We start from the raw sequence: 21,244 nt of genomic DNA, 5'->3' as shown, positions 1-21,244 counted from the left end.
TTCAGGGTTTATTTAGTCATAAACCGATCAACCACAGCACGAGAACCACCGACATGGTGACGTGAATAACACTGATTAGATCGTTACTAAGGCATATAAGCAGTAGGGGGACAGTCAGCGGACGTTTATGTGTTTGAAGCGGGAAAAATGTACAAGCGTGAGGATTTGAGTGACTTTTGCTGCGTTCAAATGTGTTCGTATTTACGGCGCACGGGAGAAGAGTCCACGTGAACGGCGCCCTCTTGTGGTGTTCACGGCGTCAGAACTTTCTGTAAGCCTCCAGTTCAGGAGTTGTGACGTGTTTGTTGACGTTTACAGAAAGGTCAGAGGTCATGGAGGTTCATGTTTGGTTGGATGTTAAGCTAATATATTGTGATTTTAGTCATGTAGAGTTTGTTCATAACTTAGATAATAGTCAACGTCTGAGGGAAAATGTTCCTCTTCCCAACGGCCTCATCTTTATCCCCGCTAGCTTGCTAAATTGTTAGCCTCTGTTGTCGTTGCCTAGCAACAGTGTTTTTATACTTTCCATACCATAACCACGAGATCACGAGGTCCATTTGAATGCAGCAATACACAATATTAGTCAGGTGGTTTCAATATTGTGTCTGATCAGTGTATAACTCTCCCTCACACACACACACACACACACACACACCCTCACATACACTCACACACACACACACACACACACACACACACACACACACACACACACACACACACACACACACACACACACACACACACACACACACACACATTGGAAGTCATTTGAAGGTATCAGCGTGGCGTGCTTCTTGTCTCATTTGATGGCCTGCCAGATGATGATGATGAGGATGATGAGGACCAGCGACCCCACCATGCCCAGCATGCACATCCTCTTACGGGACTTCCTCTGCAAACAACAAAATAACATGTCAGAACTACAAAGGAACCTTTTCATTGTTCAGTAATCCATCGACTGTCTCTTGTGACTGACTCTCAGGCTCCCACCTTACGGTTTAATAACCCAGGTGGATTTGAATGATCCCACCGTTGCAGCCATCGTGTGAATCGTTACGTCACCGTTGTGGTGGTGTGAGAGGATGTGACCACCTGGCCGTCATGTGAGTATCTGCGGTCATGTTTCATGGTGTAAACGGATGTTAATCTTCCTGGCCAGTGATCTCAGGACAGCACTGTAAGTAGCTGGCAGGTGGTGACGGAGACCTCCTCTGCTTAGTGATGGTTGCTACAGCTTGACGTGGATGGCTGCTGCAAACCAACACGTAGGCTACGTCACGAAAATATAAGTAAGTAAGTAGTTTATATAAGTAAACAAGCACAAGAACGGGAATCTGAACGTCAGAACACCAATGATCCCGCTCAGATTGATTAATTGTGCTGCTGTGGACCAATGGAAGGGGCGGGGCTTCTCACAGCTGTGGTTCTGATGTGTGTCGGAAATTACACAAGATAAAGTAAAACAACAAAACCTAAAACCCAGAGGAGGCTTTGGTGTAACAAGCCTCATGTAGCAGCTTGTTTTAAATCACTAAAAAGCTGCTTTATTGCTGTGAGTTTGCAGTAAAACTCTCCTGCTTTCTGTCCAGTTCAGCTGCACTCAGCACAATCACACAGGACTTTTTAATAATAACAGCAGTCAGAGATCGACCGGAGGAAAAAAAAATCCCAAACTAACGAACCAGCTGTAACGTGATGGAAAGACGTCGGAGCGAACACGAGCTGCATTTACTTGTATTCCTTAAACTGAGTAGCCCGTCTTCAAATGTGTCCTCAGGACTCATCGGGCTTCATTCACCAACCGTTCGTAAGAAGAAATGTCTTCTTCCTTTACAAAGCATCATGGTTTTCAATAATCACGACAATAACACTGCAACGACTGGACAACAGCTTTGCCTTCCAAGTTTGACAGCAATCAATTGCTTGTTTCTAAATCAAAATTAATCAAACTTTTATAGTGTGATTCTTTAAATGTTACAATTAATCTCAAGAAGGAAACGCATCACTAAAGAAATCAGAGACATGTCTGTGTTTTTTTTTACTATTTAGAGAGAGGAGACTTGGGAGGACTCGGCCGCTGCAGCTACCACCATCAGTGACTGTTGTTCAGGTCCAGAGGACAAAGCAGCCTTTATCCACGGTATGCCGTCCCCTAGCCTCTCAACATGATGTCATCAGTGTTGGTTGATGAACTCAGAAGAGCATCTGATTCAAACTAAAGTCATTATGGTCTGGATTCAAGCCTCCAAGAGGATGGATCGCCCCGTTTATGAACATCTGTGGGAAGCGAGGCTAAATCCCAGAGGAATGTTTGGAGAAGAGCTTTCCTGCTTCTAATGCCGACTGTTACTGCAGGTTTCTCTGGGATGAAGCCAATTATCTAGTTTATTGTAGCTTATTGTTAAACGTGTTTGTTGTTGCCTTTCAGGCCTGTTGGCTGCAGCCTTTTAAAACATGTGGTGGACTACTCCGGGTTTCATGGTTATGTTGTGTCAGTAACTTTTGAGCTAAAAAGTTTGAATCAATATCTCTCCTGCTGGCTGTGTGCGTGTGTGGGAACCTGCAGACGTTACAGGAAGCCTACGAGCGGACGCTTCCTGTTGCGTACTTTAGAGTATAATCCTGGCGGAGCCACTGCAGATGCTCCTGGAGCTGAGCTGTCATGCAAGGTGCTTCCCATCAGGAACACCCTCACACACCAACGGTACGCCGTCAGGAGCAACTTGGGGTTCAGTGTCTTGCCCAAAGACACTTGTGGACAGGAGGATCAAACCGTCGTGGGGGACCCGCTCTACCATCTGAACCACGAACGCCCAGATCTCTGGCCATAATGTGCACATCACTGTCCTCAAAAGACTGTCTGCTGTTGTTCAGGTGATGGCGGTCCGCGTCACATGACAGCCAGGTGGGTCGATGACTGAAGACGCAGCAACACCACGATAATGCAGAATATCACCAAGACTTATTGTATAAAAATCAAACTTTCATCTTTAGCTGCCTTCTCAAGCATCATTTCAGCCCTCCATGGAAGTCTCACGTTTTATTCTGTCTCACCTGGTAATAAGATGCCTTCTGCAGCTGGACCGCCCCTCTGTCAACATGAACCTCAGCACTCTCCACGTTGGCCTCAATGCTGTCTGTTAATCAAAGCACAGAAAGGTCAACACACATTTACTCTCGCACCTAAATAGCATTGATAAAGGATCAACTCTGTGCTAACTGGAGCATCTTCTTTACCGATCATCTCTCCCTGGTCGTGGATCATCACAGCCAGGTCCTTGAAGATCTGGTTCACATCCATGATGTTGGCCTGCAGAGGACAGAGGCAGGAGTGAGGTGGTGAGCGCGACTATAAATGAAGGTGTTCCACTGCTGCTGTAGTCGGAGTAAATACCTCCAGCTGTTTGATGTTGGTCTCTCTCTCTCTGATGACCTCCAGGTCCTCCTCTGTGATGGTGGCAGGCTCTTCAGCCTGAGTCTGGCTCTGACCCCACTCATCCTCCCTGTGGAATATATCACTCTCTATTAGAGGACAGTTTAAAGGTGGGATCAGACTTAAAACATTCAAAGACATACACTTATAAGGAGGGCATAAACCACTTGTTCTTTCATCTGAGGCCTCTAAATACCAGAAAAAATGGTAAATTATTCTTTCATTTTATGTCTCTGAGTCCTGAATCTTTTCGAGTATTAAAAGAGGATTTTTATCCACAGCTTGTCTTAGATATAAAACAGAGCGTCTTCGGGGATCTTTCCATGGAAACCAACCCTCAGAGTTGCTGTAAATCTTACATTGCAGTAAACTCTGCCAGCCTGACTGCATTTTGTCTCATTTTGTTGGAATTTATTAATAATATTGACCAATTACGAAAGAAGAGATATTTTTGGAGAATCTGAAGATTAAAGGCCCAACTGAAGGTTGTTATTTTGACATGACAAAATCATGCACAATCATACAGCTTAATTTAACTTTAACATGCAGAACTTAGTATTTCTTATTAAAGACTTTCCACCAGTCTTAAGTAAATGACTGTGACTTTATTGAGACCATCAGGTTCTCAAAGAAGAACTTGCCTTCTGACTGACATTTATTATTATACTGTCAAATTAGATTTCCAGATGTGTGTTTCTTTAGTTTATAAAGCGTCCACATTGGTCCTTCTCCTCTAAACCTTGAATTCAATCCAAAGAGCACAAACTAACATAGAAAACCGGAAGCCAGGTCGGATTTCTTCAGTTTACAATTAGTACAGTTTAGTTTCTAGGTCTCACATTAGAGGGCTTAATGGGTGTTTGCATGTATTTTAATTAAGTGTAGGATCAACAGTAAATCTTTAGACCCATTTACAGTTTAATCCAGCTATGGCAGCTTCCAGAGAATAAAACCTGACCAATATTAGATTTCTGCAGATGATCAATATGTACGAATTCAAATCATCAATTTACTGACCAATATTAATTGCTACATAAAGCACTTTTCATAAAGATATTTTTAGTTTGCTTTTGTTGTGATGAAGACCTAAAGTAAAGTGTGATATTGATGTTTTGTGGTTGTAAAAACTGTCAAAGTTGATGGACACGACGTAATGGAGACACTCTTTCTAAATAACCACCAACATACTGTGGTGGGAATCTGGAAATGATGAGTCTGCGCCAAGATTTGTCGTTAAGGTCCTTTGGTCAAAGCTCAGTTCAGACAATACAGAGTACGGAGAGTCTGTGAGAGTCTGACCCAGAGTGCAGAGTGTGTCTTGTAATTTATGGAGTTGGGGAGGAGACAGCAGCTTGCTCAAAGCAGCTTTGAGTGATAACAGACTCAGGAGGGTACTGTCAGCTCCCCCACATTCAAGAGAGACAAAGAAGTGCCTGTTAGATATAGTTAGGCTTATACGAGAACACAGTTACTGTAGATATAGCATGGTTAGGTTTATATAGGGACACACGTAGATACAGTGTTTCCGTTACAATACAGAATCTGTGACATTTCTTGACTGACTTATTTTATTATTTTAATCAGAAGACATAAAGCCTGTTTACTGTATCTACAGCTGCAAACTTGAATTAGCAGTTGTATACCTCCTCTAACAACTCAAATTGTACAGTAGTTGACATGCATGACTGTCCAGACCAATATGGGCATATAACTAACAGTGACCTTGACCTTCGACCCCAAATTCGGATCAATTTATCCTCGAGTCCAAGTGAATGCTTAGTACAGTTGCCACGTTGGAAGAGATTTACTTCAGGCGTTCCTAAGATATCACGTTTATAAGCATGGGTGATGTGAGGTGAAAATTACCTTGACCTTTGACCTCTGGGTGTTTTTGGAGTTCTTGATATATTGCGTTCACAAGAATGGGTCGGACAGGTGAGGGGAATATGAGGTCACAGTGACTTTAAACTTTGACCTTTGACCACCAAACTCTAATCAGTTCATCCTTGGTATCGGGTGAATGCTTCTGCCAATCTAGAAGAAATTCCCTCTGGAGGTTCTTGAGATATCGCGTTCACGAGAACGGGACACACGTGAAACGATTTCAAAACACAAAGGGAAAAACTCACTTTTCAAATGTGACCAGCTGTTCGCTCATATTGCCTCCGTCTCCCTGTAGATAGGAACAAAACAAAGTTAGATCAACATCAAGTAATACCAAATAAAGTGATGATATTGGTTGTAAAGGCTCTGTGGTCCTCACCATGACTCTGGATCCAGCTCGAGCTCGGGCCACCGACTCCTTCTCCTTCTCCGCAGCCCTCCGCTGCACCACCTGGAAGTTGTTGAGAGCTGCAGAGAAGTCGTTCATCAAACGCTCCTTCTGCAGCTTCTGCTGCCTCTGGAGGGGAAAAAGGAAAGAACAAAGATCATTTCAGTGGTTTTAAATGTTGTCAGGATATTTTAAACTTCTAGTTTCCTGAGCAGAAGGAATACATTACTATTAATAAGAATATATCGGAATATAAAGTTGGATTTATAGACACACAGACCAGCTCTGATGGAGACAGAGGCGGAGGCAGAGAGCTCAGCTCCTTCAGGTGTCTGTTGGTTTCTTTAGCCAGCTGGTTGGTGTAGTGCTGCAGCTGTTGGCTGAAAGGGGACACGGAGACGGATGAGACTTTAAAGGGTTAATAACACGTGAGACTCGATGGGACGCTGATGAGGGTCGATACTCACAGCTTCTCCTGCAGCTCTGAGGCGTCCTGTCTCATCCCCGTCTGGGAGAGGAGGTTTTTGATCTGACCAGCTGCAACGAAAAGGAAACCACACAAGAAACATGAATGTGTGTGTGTGTGTGTGTGTGTGTGTGTGTGTGTGTGTGTGTGTGTGTGTGTGTGTGTGTGTGTGTGTGTGTGTGTGTGTGTGTGTGTGTGTGTGTGTGCTCTCACAGTTCTGGCTGATCTTCTGGATGTTGGAGCTGCATGTCTGGACCACGATGTTGAAGTCCCGCGGTTGGGACCAGCTGCTGTCGGCTCTCATGTAGGACATCCTGTCTGTTGTCCACGCAGCCCGTCACACTGATGAACACACTCTGAACTGAACACAAGTACAGTGAAGACAACACACAATCCAATTTTTATATTGAAAGGAAATTTAAGAAAGTTACTTGAAATGAAAAAAGATGTTTTTGAGGTTAAACGGATCCTGTGCCTTCGGAAAACTAGAAATACTTCAATGTGATCATACCGAACAACAAATTAAACTCCTGCATTCAATATTATTAGAACAAATGTGGTATTACTAGGTCACTATTACTAATTATATAGGTAAACGATATTCTGATGTTGTAGCTTGTCGAGGTTGAATCAGTCTGATCTGTTTGGATGAGGTGTTGAACTGAAGACATCAATATTAGAAATAACAAATGGAATATTTAGTACATTTAAAAAAAAAAAAAAAAAAAAAAAGGTATACAGTGAAAATATAAGTTTGTCCAAAGTAGCCACCTTCAGATGTGATGACAACTTTGCACTGGTAATATCTTAAACATCTTAATAAGGCCATCACTTGGTATAGTTTTCAACTACTACGGTCATCCATATCATGGCAAGAACCTCTCAACCAACCAAAAACAAACACCAGCCCATCTTTACTTTTAGACACAATGTTCAGTGAGTCCAGAAAATTTCAGATACTTTTAACGTTAATTCCAGTTCAGTCGCAAAAACCATCAAACTCACGAGGACCGCCTCAGAAAAGAGGACCAAGAGTTCCCTGTACTGAAGAGGAGTTCATCACCAGCCTCACAACTCAACATCAGAGCGTCTCCATGTAGCAGACACATCTCAACATCAGCTGTTGGAGGAGACTGTGTGACTCAGGCCTTCAGGGTGGAACTGCTGCAGTTTTCTGGAGGTCCATCTGAAAATAATCCCTCATTAATGAGAAAATAAACTTCAAAATATGTGTTTTTGGGGGCATGTCTGTTTGATTGACAGGCCTGTGATGCAGTCAGGTTACAGCTATCGGTGGGCGGGACGTAGTATCGTCAAGTCTCCAATCAGATCAGTAAGATCCACCGCTGGCTCCTCCCCCAGCTCGTCCAAATATGGTCACTTCCTGCTCCAAACCGCTCCGAACTAGCAAGATGGTGACGGACAGAATCTGAACTGGAGGCTTCATAACGGCCGTTAACAGACTAACGGGTGACGTCATGATGGCTGCTGCTTGGTCCAGACTCATATCGTATATGCAGTGAAGATTTTACTTGCACGTGTTGACATGACAGCACATGATACTCCCAATATGGAGGTTGCTGCAAAGAAGCTACAGTTTCCTCACATCGAAAGCTTCTTCAACCCGACAGCACACAACACCTTTAGTGCAGCACAGTGTCGAGGTGGACGCCACCATTCACTGATTCAGTATCTGACCACATGTGGAACATCACAGTGTCCCCGTCTGCTCGGTTATGGAGCTGAATGATGGACAGAAACATGTTTTTGCAGAATTATTGAGTTCAAGCCACAAACATATTTTATTTAGTTACGGTGACCTTTGACCACCACCTTTTTTTTTATTAGTTCACTTATCAGTGCTGCAGTTGAAGAAATCCCCTCAAGACGTTCCTTATACATAACCGTCACACATATGGGATGGACGGACGAACGGAACAGTGTGTCCAAGCATTTGAGGAGAACCGTGTCATGTGACCAGTACATTATATTTATATCCAGTGATTATTTCATTATTCAGAGGGTAGAAAATTATTCAGCCACTATTTAAATTGTCCATTAATGTTTGCAGTAATTCTTTAGTCACACATACCTAATGTGTATTGCTTCCTGCTGGAGATGTTCTGCTTTCGTATGTGAAAGTAAAATATCTTCAGGACTGTTGGTCAAAAAAAAGCTCTTTAGAGATTGAAAGATTAACTGCAGCTTTTAATTACAAACAGTGTGTGCAAAGCTCCATATTTAGGTCTGAAATTAGGTTTAAGTGATTACACTGAGTTTACAGATGCTCAAATAGGTTGTTTTTTTCCTTACAAAAAATTAACCACATGTCAAACTCTCAGTGAAAATTACAAGCAAAAGTCATTTTTTGAGGTAAAAATTCTACTTTTTTTTTTATCAGATATATTTTTTGGATGCAGTCCTGAGATCAAATGTGTAGAAATCCAAACAAACATTATTGAAATCCCTATTTTCTGAGCTAAATATAGAAATATCTAACGTGTCAATCTAGCAGTCAAGCTCACTCACAGGAGGTGAAAACATGGCCGGTGATACAGGGACACTTTAGTTTCAATTAAATATTACAAACCTGAAAGCCTACATACACTGAATTACATTGTAAATGAACAATAATCAGTTGCATAATAACAGTGAGTAGAAACACATGTTTTTCATCCCTACGATATTGTTGCAATATCGAAATCAAGGTATTTGGTCAAAAATATGCTGTAGGCCTAGTGATGTTTGATTCTGTCAAACGGTCACCACCTGGTCAGTACCTAAATCGATTTTGCAACCTGTACATATTTCATAAAACCACTAAAATTCGTTATTTAAGTAACTGACAAATTAAAGTTTGTAACATAGCAAATTGGCTGTTCCAGTGTAAATGGTTTATGATTTATTGGTAAAATACTAAAAAAAAAAAAAAAAAAAAAAGTGTCCCTGCTCTCCCTATACTCTATCACGCTGTTCCTTTTCATTTTACAGAATCTGGTGAGAACATTACATCCACAAAACATTATTTTGGTTTGATATACATGATTTCTAGAGATAATACAGCCTTTCCATGGTACGTAGGCCTTTTAACAACAAAACGACTGCCACTCACTGCCCTTCTTCATGCTTTGTCTGCACCAACACACAATGTCCAACACACAGCAGGCTACATAGAGACGCCAATGTGTGAATCCTCTCATCTTTTACGTGAACAGGAGACACAGAGCAGTAGATGGCAGCCAGAGCCAAGCCCAGGTCATCACGTGGATCAAATCTACTCACAGACAATTCAGGGATGAAAATAAAGCAGTCTATAAGGCCGATAGACAACAAGCGCGAGATTAAAGCCGTCTTTAATTGAATATTTAATATCACAGAAAACCTCTGTAACATAGATTATTTTATAAAAGTGACATCAGACCAGGCTCACGTCTACTACAGTCATTATTCAACGTTAATAACGAGTCAGTCAACGCGTCTCGCGCATCTATCCAGACATCAATTCTGGTATTTTCTACCGCAGATTAAACACACCTCCGATATCATCGCTATAAAGCTCTTACTCTGCACAGAAGCTGCCGTCGACTGTTTGTAGCTCCAAATGAATCACAGAAATATATTTCCCATCATAAATAACAATCCCAGCCCGTCTGCGACGTCACGCGCTTCTAGCGGTTAATCCGACGAGAGTTTGATGTTGCGTTCACTGTCAGTTCGAAATTTGGGAAATAGTCGTGCCACCGCAGCAAATATATTTCTTTTAGACTAATGCAACATGTGAACACGGTCCTGTGGCGCTATAAAACATCTAAAATCGTGACCTATTCATGTGGTGACATCATACGTGGTCCCGGAGGCAGAAGTCTAATGTCTGATTCATTATTTGAGTCCGTGAAGCCTTTTTTAATGCTGGGATTATCCCGTGCCTGTCCCATGACTTTCTCTGTAATAAATGCAGCACTGTGCCGGCCTACACGTGACAGCAGACAAAAAAAAATCATTATAAAGGCCCATGTACCGAGAGAAAAACACTACAAACAAACAAACAAACAAACAAACAAAAACGACACACAACAACTAGAGATGGTCGCTTCTCTCGGTGGAAGGTCTTAGCCTGTAGTTGTCTTTTTGCTGACAGAAAAAAGGTTGTTTGATCACTTATTTCACATAAATTCTCAGAAAGACAGCCACTACGTGTAAATAGATCCCATTCCAGTGTTACCGAGAACCAGGTTTAATGTGGTGTTGGGGGCCCTTTGAGTGTGGCCGTTGCAAATTTATCATCAAATTAGTAATTTTTACAAAATTTAAACGGCATGGTTGGCAAAAAGGTTCACAAATAAACGTTTTAATAATTATAAAAACTGTTTCTGCCGTGTATATTTGTGTACTTTACCCCAGTAGTAGCCTATTGTTAACCACAGTCAACACTTACAGCTCAGTGTCCTTTTGGTTACATTTAATTTCGGCTGCTAAAAGGCCTCCTGGTCATATTTGTGTGTTGTTTAAAAAAAAACAAAAAAAAACCCCCACAACTTTTAAACAAACAACCAGATCATTTTAATTAACACACATTCACAGCTTTTTTTTTTTTTTTTTTTTTTTTAGGTGTTGCTTTCAGCCTAGAAGGTATTAAATAAGTAGGTCAAACATCAGATAAATGAAATCACATATTAATGATGAAGGTAAATCAGCAACTATTTCACTTCTCCATTTGAACATGGTGACCGCAAACACATCAGTTGATGGGTTTTTACTGGGAAGTTCATCATGTGTGTTCTTCTCTCTACATGATGCGCACGAAAGCAACTTGCTCTGCTAATAGCACCACCTGGTGGAGAAACCTGTGACTGACTGTAAGCGTGTTTTTGTTTTGCTTATTCTCATGTCAACATATTTATTAACACTTCTGAGCAAAACTATACTGTTTTTTTTTTGGGTGGGGGGGGTAATAAAGAAAATGTATTAATTGTAAATCTAAACTACATATAATACAAATATTTCTATCATTCTGGACACTTTAAAAAAAATAATTTGGTGCACAATATTCATCAGCTGTTATTGTTCTACAGTTTCTTTTTGGTCCACGGGGGTCTGTGACCCCCCCCTCCCCCCCCATTGCTTAAGGGCCTCCCCTTCGTCGTAAATCATAGACATGTATGAAATTCGTTGTAATTCCTGATAAATTAAAGAATTAGATGTTCCTTAATGCGTTGAGAAAATGATCCTACTTATAAGTACAAGTACTCTGAACTATTTTAAGACCCACTTGGATTGGCTGGAAAAAAATATAGCCTATTTGGTTTTTCTGAGCTTGTTGGTATTATAAGATATTGGTTCATACAGAGCAGAGTATTACTGCTGATTAAACTAACCAACGTCCATAAAATAAGCACAACCTTAACTGCTCTGTAGTGAAAGACATTTTAATCCTAAAATATCACAGTAAAACACTGACAGGGAGCGTTTTGTGTTAACTTCTGATACTTTGAGAACATTTTGCTTATAATAGGCTACTGAACTTACTTAAGTCAGGTTTTGATACAGGACTTGTAGTCAGATGTAAATACCTAACATTAGAAAATCTGCTTTATTTGCTTTCTGAATACAGAAGAGGGCAGACAACCTCGTCATCACCCATTTAGACCATTACAGGGACAAAACAGAGTCAATATTGTTTGTACACGACATTTCTATTGTTGTTCTGTTGTTTTTAGCAGATAACGTTTAAAACAGCCAGCAAAGTAACGACAACTAAATAACGAGCTGTGAACACTTTACGTTGTCCGTCAATGTAGTGATTAGTATTGTTTACCGGCACAACAACTGAATATTATGACCTAAATTAACCATAACGTGACTTATTTTTGCGTTGAGTTAAGTGACGTCAGACCGATTTATCGAAGCTCTGAAAATCTGAGTTTTTGCAATGACAACTAGTCTTCACCATACAAATAAATCACTTCATGTGAGCTTGATGTTAATGCACACTCATCTCTTGAGTGTCTTGAGATTATAGCAGAACTCAAGATTCTAAGCAACTGGAGAGAAATCTTTATTTTGAACTCCACGTTGATGAGAAACGTTATAAATATAACTAATTGAAAGCGGTCGGGAATTGGAAATTTATAATGATTTTTTTTTTTTTTTTTTTTAATCCGGAAAACTCCAGCTCCCCCGTTTACTTGTATGTGATGTCAGCCCGGTCTTGCCCGGACCAAAATGGCGGACGCGTTGACGTATCGCAGGCAACGTGTGGCAGTAACCAATGCGGCGTCTGTGTATGTGTCACATGTCTGTGGCGAAAAAGGACCGGATGTTCTTCTTGGCAAGCCCCGCCTCTCTCTGACGCAGCGGAAAGTTGACTCTTTCTTAGAATGAACTAAATTAAATTCCTTCGTATTTATTTGATCTACCGTGACATATACCATGCGATACTTGAGGTTGTAAATTCTGGCGACTGTCCCTCCGATATAAAAAGTCGTTTTTGTTATTATTTTTACGCGGGAGGTCAAAGGTTGCTAACAAAATGGCCGAACACAGTGCAGCCACCGCCGCAATGTAACCGAACAGAGGGGATATATTTGGACGTTTCGATGCACAGCGGGTGGAGCAAACATCACACGCACCTGATATCTACCACTGCAACTCATGACCGGCGAATAACCAGGACCTCGGCCGCAGGGTTTGGCACGGCGGACCCCCGGGGACGCCGGCGGAGGACGCTCATCGCGCCGGCTGGTCGCAGCGCTGCTCGCCTCGCTCCGTCCACACCGTCACATGAGCTTCAGCTCAACACGTCGGTCAGCGTCGCTCTTCTGTAGACGGGTTCAGTCCTGCAGATGCACAAAGCTGCTGAACTCTGTTCGTGACGCGGAGGAGCATCACCGCCATCATGTCGTGTTGAAACTTCTGTGAAGGAACAATAACAAGCGACGAGGATGAACCGGAAGAAGGATAAAGGCTTTGAGAGCCCACGCCCCTTTAAATTATAAGTATTTCTGTTGAAATGTTTTCTCTTTGCGTGAAGCAAACACTCTGCTGACCGGACGTCGTGCTGCTGAGTGACTGAACGCACTAACAGCTTGTTGTCTTTGGTTTTACGACCCATCAGGTGGTGTGCATCAACAACATCAACTTCCAGAGGAAGTCTGTCATTGTGAGTAGACACGTTTGTTCACGCTTCATCTCCTCTGATGTGATCGTCGATCTTAAGAGGTCGAGAATTTGCTGTTTTATCCCCGTTTAGTTGCATATTCGTTTTTCCAATCAAGGAGAACTACTGAAATATGAAAGTACACGCGAGATGATTTACTGATGGTATTAAAACGCTCCAACACTGAGAACTCCTATTTATTAAACATCTTACATGTGTGAAAGATAAACAGGCAGATGTTTCGTGTCACTAAATGTGAAACAGAAGTCACTACTTCGGGTTTAGAAACCCTCCTCTGCATCTATACGTGCGGCGGCCACGACAGCAGACAGCTGTAGCAAATGTTTGCCGACGTCGTCCTCCTCCCTTCTTCGTCCCTCAGGGCTTCGTGGAGCTCACCATCTTCCCCACGGTGGTCAACCTGAACAGGATCAAGCTCAACAGTAAACAGTGCCGCATCTACAGGGTCCGAGTGAATGAGCTGGAGGCCCCGTTCATCTACAACGACCCCACCCTGGAGGTGTGCCACCACGAGTCCAAGCAGTGAGTCTGTCGTTGTGAACTGCTTGTTCTGGATGCACATTTCAAAAGAGCTGGACTCACGTAATCATCGCTAATGACTCAACCTCACTGTGTCGAATCAGAGCTTTCACATTATGTACATTTTAGGTACTTGTTACATAAAAAGCCAAATTCATCAGCTACAAGTGACATAAGACAATTAGCAGTCAAGTTTTTTCATAATTAAAAGCAGTTTTTATTTGTTCTGCCTCATTAGCTCCAGGGTATGGAACCCAATTATTATTACAATAATAATAATAATAACCATCATACTCGATTCTGTGTGTCAAAGTGACTGATTTTTCTAATAGAAATGCTTGAATCACTACGTATATCGATTGTCTTTACTAGTCTGGTATTCTGTTGTTTTTTTTTTTTTCAACCATCCAAATCTCCAAACAGCTTTATAAATCCATGTGACTGTACAGATTCGTTTTGGCTCATCGGCTCAACAGAAACAGTCGAAGGTTTAGACTCTCTGTCAAAGACCTTTATTATTACTGTTCTCTACAGTTTCGAACAATACTGAAGACATTAAATCTATGAAAAAAAACTTTGCCGTGAAGAAACAAGGTATAAATAAAGTACAATATTTTAGATTGCTCAAAGCAGCCACTGTTTATCTGGTTGACAGCTTTGCACAGTTTTTGGAAAAATCTTAACCCACTTTATGAGGCAGTCATCTGGAATAGTTTTCACTTAACAGGTGAAACTTCTCAAAAGTTGAGAAGGAAATTTCTTGCCTTTATTCAAGGTTAGTAAAACCTTGAATAAGTAGATGTGACCAAACGTTTGTCTGGTGCTGTATACTTTAGGATAGATTAGATTAGATTAGATTAGATTTGACTTTATTATGCCCACAGTGAGGAAATTTGGTCGTCACAGCAGCAAAGAAAACCAAAAAGTGAGCACAATATGAAAACATTTACAAATATGTATAAGATATAAGAAATAAGATAGGTACAAAATAATTATTTTAGAATAAATACACACACACACAGACAATATACACAAAAAACAAATAAAATCAAATAAAAATGAATAAATACAGTTTGGGATAAATGGAAAAAAGTGTCCGGTGCTATGAAATGAAATCAGATGAACAGTGCGACGATATCATAGGGTGGATACTTTATAGGACTGTTTATACGGGGGGATGTTTCCCTTCAACACCTCCGGTTGTATTGAGACCAATCAGTCAGCTGGACTTCGTATTGGAGTGTTGCATCATCCAGGTGATGAATTACGGTGACAAGTTCAGTATATAATTCACTGAAATAGCCTGAAACCAACACAGATGTCTGGTCATTTTAGATGTAAATTATGAACAGAATTTGCCCCAAAAATAACCAACTCGCATCACAATATCTTCTTCTGTGTAACTTCTGAGTGTAAACTAGGTTTTAAAATACTATTGAAGGCATTTTGTCGAGCAGATGAGCTTCGAGGAAACTTGAAATACATTTGGTTGTGACAGTGAGACAGAAAGTATTAGAAGTTATGTTTCACACGTCGGTAGCTGTGTTATGTTTCTCCTGGTCCGTTATTGTCGACATCACCGTCTGTCCACTTTAAGAGGGACTGTTTGGTAGCAATATCATCATTTTGTCTAAAAAAATGTGTCTCTACAGGAGGAACCTGAACTATTTTTCCAGTGCGTACACGGCAGCAGTGAGCGCCGTGGACCCCGACGCAGGACACGGAGAGTTGGTCATCAAAGTTCCCTCTGAACTCTGGAAACAGGGAGACGGTAAATTCAAGGGCACACAGCAGGATTTTGTGTCATTAATCTTATGCATCATACTTACAAATTATGACGACTAACATAATCTACATATTTTTACATCTCCATCATCCTTTCCAAAAAAATGCTTCTCCGGAGAGCTTGAATTGATATGATCACCAGGTTTCCTTAAAATAAGTTTTGATTGTAAATGTTTGACAGAAACGGAAACGTAAGATCCTGATTTCTGTGTTTTGTGTGTCCAGACTTGAAGGTGTTGAAGGTGTACATCGAGTTTTCCCTGGATCAGCCCAAAGGAGGGCTGCACTTTGTTGTTCCTGATGTGGAGGGCAGCATGGCGGAGCGAGGAGCCCACGTGTTCTCCTTCGGATACCAGAACTCCACAAGGTCCAGAAACAAAAACAACACACTCATCTCCTCCACAATGACACTGAAAACACTGAATCGTGTTGCCGCGTAGCGTGTAGACAAGCTGCTCGTAAAGAATCTGCTTGTTTTCATTCATGAAGTCCTCTCCTCCCCAGGTTCTGGTTCCCCTGCGTGGACTCGTACTCCGAGCTGTGTACGTGGAAGCTGGAGTTCACCGTGGACGCGTCTATGGTGGCGGTGTCCTGCGGGGACCTGGTGGAGACCATCTACACCCACGACATGAGGAAGAAGACCTTCCACTACATCCTCCCCATCCCCACCGCCGCCCCCAACATCTCCCTGGCTGTGGGCCCCTTTGAAATCCTCGTGGACCCCTACATGCATGAGGTGGGTTTAAATGACGACCCCTCTGCATCTCATTGAAATAAAAGTTACAGTTATTTTAGCCTGTAAATAATAACACAAACAATTTGGGATGAAAGAAAAGAGAAACATAAAGAAGACTCCCAACAGAACAGTTCATTTGAAAAGAAGATACTTTTTGTTTCTAGAATACACAATCTATTTAGAGTCTTATTAGAAAAGCAATACAGTGAACCCTGGTTTATCGCGGGGGTTACGTTCCAAATAGAGACCGTGATAGGTGAAATCCGTGAAGTAGTAACCTTTTTTTTTTTTACAATTATTATACAATGAAATACTCCATAATACATTGAAACCAAAGAACAAAACCTTTTTACAGGCCCAAGCATTTGTTTAACAAATAAAAGTACTGTATAAATGTTTTTTTTTACAAATAACTACTGTACTGTAAAATAATAATTTTAATCATCAATACGAACTGAAGGCTTCAAATTGCTGAGATCGGCACCGCCCCACTGCGACCCGAGTCATTGGATTAGAACGGGAGGAAATGAAAAATGATTATGAAAACAAATACAAAGTACAGTAGGACAAATAGTGACTCGTGTATTTCACTGCTCTTCTGACTGAGCCGCTGCATCCTGACTCCGCTCTGCAGCGGTTCTTTCTTCTAAAGCCCGCGGTGCAGGTGTGGTTTTTCGAGAGAAGAACATAGTTATCGGTAGTTGTTGTCGCTCTTTTTTCTTCTGGGCAAAAAGATTCTTATAAACCGACATGCCACCATCGATTATTTTTAATTTGGCAAGCTGTTTTACGTACGTGTACATATTAAACCGCAACGTTATTGACAAACAGGTAGAGAAGAAGCGGAGAGACTGTTTAGCCAATCAGAATGCAGAACACAATGCACGATGCAAATCCGTGAAGCAGCGAGACCGTGAAAGGTGAACCGCGTTATAGCGAGGGTTCACTGTAATTAAACACTATCCCTACTTCACTAATCTTTCTGTTCAGGACATTTTTTTTTTTTATGTATTCATTATATTATATGTTTTTTTAACCAAAACATTGCACGACACATTGCCTGATGCACCAGCAGTTTCGGTGCAGAGATTACAATCACAAAGACAGCAACACAAAGTGAGTGGTATTGAGTAGCTCCTGTGAGAAAGCTGTGAGACAGAGCAGGAAAGCCTGACAGCCTTTATGTGTCAATCGTCACGGCAACGCAACAGCTTTCACACTGTAAACAATACCATGAAGTACACCCTTTTGAACAGATGTAGTGTATTTATAAAGGATAATGAGAGGATAGAGTGTGAAGACATCACACAGACCTGCACAGTTTTCTATGGCTACAGAGATTCAATATGGTCTGTTTCAGTTTGAGCTATAAATTAATCATCTATCGTTGTTCTGATTTAAAAAAAAAAAAAAAAATGCAGATTGAGATACATGATGATAGATGTGTCAAATTATTGTTACAGCTTCACTTCTTCTAATGAGTGGCGCACAGGTTCAAGTCTCCTCAGTTGACTGAAGTTCAGGGTGTTTCTGTGACTGTTTATTTATAACTGTGAGTCCAAAATGAGGCTCGTGCACATGTACCTGGATCCATAATGACCGAGTTCCCAAACAGAACCAGGCGTTCGTAAATCCAACCGCAACAATGCGTTTAAATATTTCTGTCTTTGTGTGTATACACAGTTTTAGTCATTAATCTACTCATGCTGTCTGCACAAGTGTTTGCTTTATGAGTTTGAACTATGATTGCTAGTTTAATGTGGTTTTAACTGCAGTTGTAATGCAGTGGTTCTGTTGTTTGTCCACCTTTTTGTATGTTTTACCAAAGACCACTAGATGTCCCTAAAGGCAAACTAGCAGATTAAAATTCAGGTGTAGGGGTGGGCGATACGGCCCTAAAATTATATCACGATATATCTGGGTATTTTTGCGATAACAATATTTTTGACGATATGACAAAATACTGAAATATATGTGATTATTAATTTTAATCACATACAATTTCAACAAACGTGTTATAGATTATATGTCAGCGTAAACGTAACGTTATGGCTTCAAATATTCATTAAAACCACCAAAAATGACCTGTTAGTTCTTTAGCTTGTAAACAGCAGTAACTCAAAGTGAGATTGAGATCCTGTGAACAGCGCTGAGGAGGATCTGGAGGTGCAGCGATGCAGGAGAGCTGCTGCTCCGTCAGGACGACGACCATCAGCAGCAGAGCTTCCAACTACTTCCTCACCGCTGTCGACACATTCAGAGATGTCGGGGTCGGATTTGATCAAGTTTATGATCGAGGGTTTTGCTCATTAATAACGTAGTTTTGGGCTTTTGTTGCACTCTTGTAACGTAACGAGTGGAGAAGTTCACCGGAGCGTCTGCTGCTCCGTGTGTGTGAAAGGGGGCGGAGCTTCCCGGTGTGAAACAGAGAGGACAGAGGAGGGACAGAGGAGGACAGACTAGGGACAGAGGAGGGACAGAGGAGGGACGGAGGACAAACATCGCGACCGCAGATGAAACTCACTCTGCTGAAAACCTGCAGAATCCAGCGGCTCTCAGCCACGCTTGTTGTCCGATAAGCTGCAAATGTATGACATACATTTCCACTTCGTAAAAATATGAAGTCATTACGTGCTATCACCACATACATGTATTTATATTGTTGATAGATTATACTGGTATTATTGTGATTGATATGATATGGCACACTGCTAATCTCTTTAATGAGTGTGAACTGTGATCTAACAATGACCACTAGATGTCCCTGAACACAAGGTGGCAGATTTAAGGTCAGGTGTCCTTCAAGTGTTTTTCAAAAGGATGATAGTGTACATTTGAAAAAAAACCTCTACTGCTACCTTGTTTGTCGAGTGATCATTTAAACAAATGATTTGTCCTCCCAGGTGACCCACTTCTGCCTGCCGCAGCTGCTCCCTCTGCTCAAACACTCTATGTCCTACCTGCATGAGATCTTCGAGTTCTACGAGGAGATCCTGACGTGCCGCTATCCATACGCCTGTTTCAAGACTGTGTTTGTGGACGAGGCCTACGTTCAGATGTCCACCTACGCCTCCATGAGCATCTTCAGGTAGGCCAGGAGGAAGTGTGTATTTCCCTCATCTTTTGTTGTTTAAGGTAAAACTGGAATTGGTGCAGGAAATTAGATAAAACTATTATAATGTACTGTAGACTGCCATTAATGCAGTTATAGTCATACTGTATGTTCATTATTCCGTCTGAAGGTTCAGCTGTTGTTTCTGTGTTTCAGCACCAACTTGCTGCACAGCGCCACGATCATAGACCAGACTCCTCAGACCCGCCGCTGTCTGGCTCAGGCCCTGGCTCAGCAGTTCTTTGGCTGTTTCATCTCCAGGATGTCATGGTGAGACTTCTGATCGTGCAGCAAAGCCAAAATCTGACACACAAGATCATTTCCACAAAGTCAGTTTTGTCGTTGTATTTGATATTACAGTACAGACGGTGTGTTCTGGAAACATACATCACTTTTAGGATATTTACTTTTAATCCCACAGTTTTTCAATAAATCTATTTGAATAAATGCATTTAAAAAGATTATAACCAAAATATTTCTGTGATGTGCAGCATAATTACTACCAAAGGAAGTAATTACATATTTATTCCTTCATCAGGTAGTCCCTTTAAAAAAATAGCAATTTTCTTACTCGGCTCGCAATTTTTTCAAATTCCTGTAATTTTACACAAGAAACTCCACAAATTACACCCAAATTTTTCAAAAAAATCTGTCGCAAAATCAAACAATCACAAAAAAAACCTCCTGAGGGATTGAAAAGGCTGGATTGATGCAGTTGACGTTTTGAAATGTACAACATCTCATCCCTGAAATTAACTTTATGAATGTTGGTTTGCTTTAATTGAAGAGCTAATGTCTATTTGATCATGCAGACATGACATTTTTTCTCTCTTCATACAATTACTTACCAAGTTCAGCACTATGAAATCCTTCATGGAACGACTGTCCAAAAAGGTGTTGTTTCCTTGCTCACTCCGTCCTCCCTGTACAACAGCAGACCACCTTTGAGTGCGATTATTCAGGTGTAAACACTTTGATGTAGATGTAATCAGACTGGTAGTTTGTTTCTGAGTCAGACCATGATTACCCTCCGAGGCCAGATTTTTATGTAATGGAAAATAAGTGTCATCATTGTTTGGAAGCGTTCTCACACAATGTACAAACCGCCGTGAACCGAGCCCGGCAGAAGTGTGTGGTGTTGTTTAGCCCTGGGACCGCTTCATACATGGCCGGTGGTGAAAGATTTACAGCAGAACCAAGCCACTCTGTGAGAACCAGGAGTCAGAAGTTGGGCCAGCCTTGGCCTCAATCGCTGTGTTCCCCAGCATGATGAATTGCGGTGTTACTGTGTGGCAGCTTTGCCAGCGTGGTCCGTGTCCACGAAAGATGAGTGATTCTTCAAACCTTCCATCCTTTTCTCTAAACTGTAAGCACAAAACCCAAATCTCAAACTATGTTCACAAAACCTCGGACTCTTCTTGCAAAACCAAACAATCGCCTCAAAACAGCTTCATCTGTCCTCAAAACCAAATCATGTTGTCAGATGGAGCTCCAAGCCCGTCAAAATAAAAAACATAACCGCATCAAAAAAAATGGAAAACACATTTCAGTGTTTCCCCGAGGATGAAGTTGTTCCAGTGGACGTGCGGCGCTGCTGAATGGATGAAGGGGAAACACTGCAATGTTTGTTTACAATAGAGCAAATGCATTTTGAATTTCCAAAAAACAAACAAACATATAACTCAATTGGATTCAGTATTTTCATACAGTAAAAAATAAAGTTGTGGAAAAGGACAAA

At 41.3% G+C, this 21,244-nt stretch overlaps 3 protein-coding genes across 5 annotated transcripts in view; 1 reads left to right on the top strand and 2 right to left on the bottom strand.

Moving 5' to 3' along the window:
* The window catches only part of sqlea (squalene epoxidase a), an 87,953-nt gene that overhangs the window by 17,767 nt on the left and 48,942 nt on the right, over positions 1-21,244 (bottom strand). The gene's annotated exons all lie outside the window — the stretch shown is intronic.
* Positions 494-12,825, bottom strand: LOC138622956 (syntaxin-12-like). Of its 3 annotated transcripts, none has more exons than XM_069702152.1 (10): positions 12,807-12,825; positions 6,391-6,538; positions 6,179-6,248; positions 5,992-6,091; positions 5,703-5,840; positions 5,569-5,612; positions 3,401-3,509; positions 3,244-3,316; positions 3,061-3,143; positions 494-898 (listed from the first exon to the last, which is right to left on the bottom strand). In XM_069702152.1, exons 2-10 carry the CDS (start codon positions 6,488-6,490, stop codon positions 806-808), a joined length of 810 nt encoding a protein of 269 aa, XP_069558253.1. In that variant the 5' UTR covers positions 6,491-6,538; positions 12,807-12,825; the 3' UTR covers positions 494-805. The 3 variants fall into 3 exon arrangements, with proteins under 3 accessions (XP_069558253.1, XP_069558252.1, XP_069558251.1); XM_069702151.1 differs by lacking the exon at positions 12,807-12,825 and adding an exon at positions 9,712-9,866; XM_069702150.1 differs by lacking the exon at positions 12,807-12,825 and adding an exon at positions 9,741-9,866.
* Positions 12,707-21,244, top strand: part of taf2 (TAF2 RNA polymerase II, TATA box binding protein (TBP)-associated factor) — a 36,893-nt gene continuing 28,355 nt past the window's right edge. The window contains exons 1-9 of the mRNA XM_069702066.1: positions 12,707-12,738; positions 12,848-12,980; positions 13,259-13,336; positions 13,716-13,876; positions 15,526-15,644; positions 15,884-16,025; positions 16,163-16,394; positions 19,298-19,482; positions 19,663-19,776. Of these exons, the coding sequence (XP_069558167.1) occupies positions 12,707-12,738; positions 12,848-12,980; positions 13,259-13,336; positions 13,716-13,876; positions 15,526-15,644; positions 15,884-16,025; positions 16,163-16,394; positions 19,298-19,482; positions 19,663-19,776 (1,196 nt within the window). The remainder of the gene's footprint in view (positions 12,739-12,847; positions 12,981-13,258; positions 13,337-13,715; positions 13,877-15,525; positions 15,645-15,883; positions 16,026-16,162; positions 16,395-19,297; positions 19,483-19,662; positions 19,777-21,244) is intronic.

The sequence above is a fragment of the Brachyistius frenatus genome, unplaced genomic scaffold (genome assembly GCF_029030835.1).
Source record: "Brachyistius frenatus isolate BFR_SWC_R1_liver_20210118 unplaced genomic scaffold, ASM2903083v1 Contig_40, whole genome shotgun sequence".
Classification (NCBI taxonomy): domain Eukaryota; kingdom Metazoa; phylum Chordata; class Actinopteri; family Embiotocidae; genus Brachyistius; species Brachyistius frenatus.
Note: the sequence above shows the minus strand (reverse complement) of the source record. Positions and strands in the feature narration are given on the sequence as shown.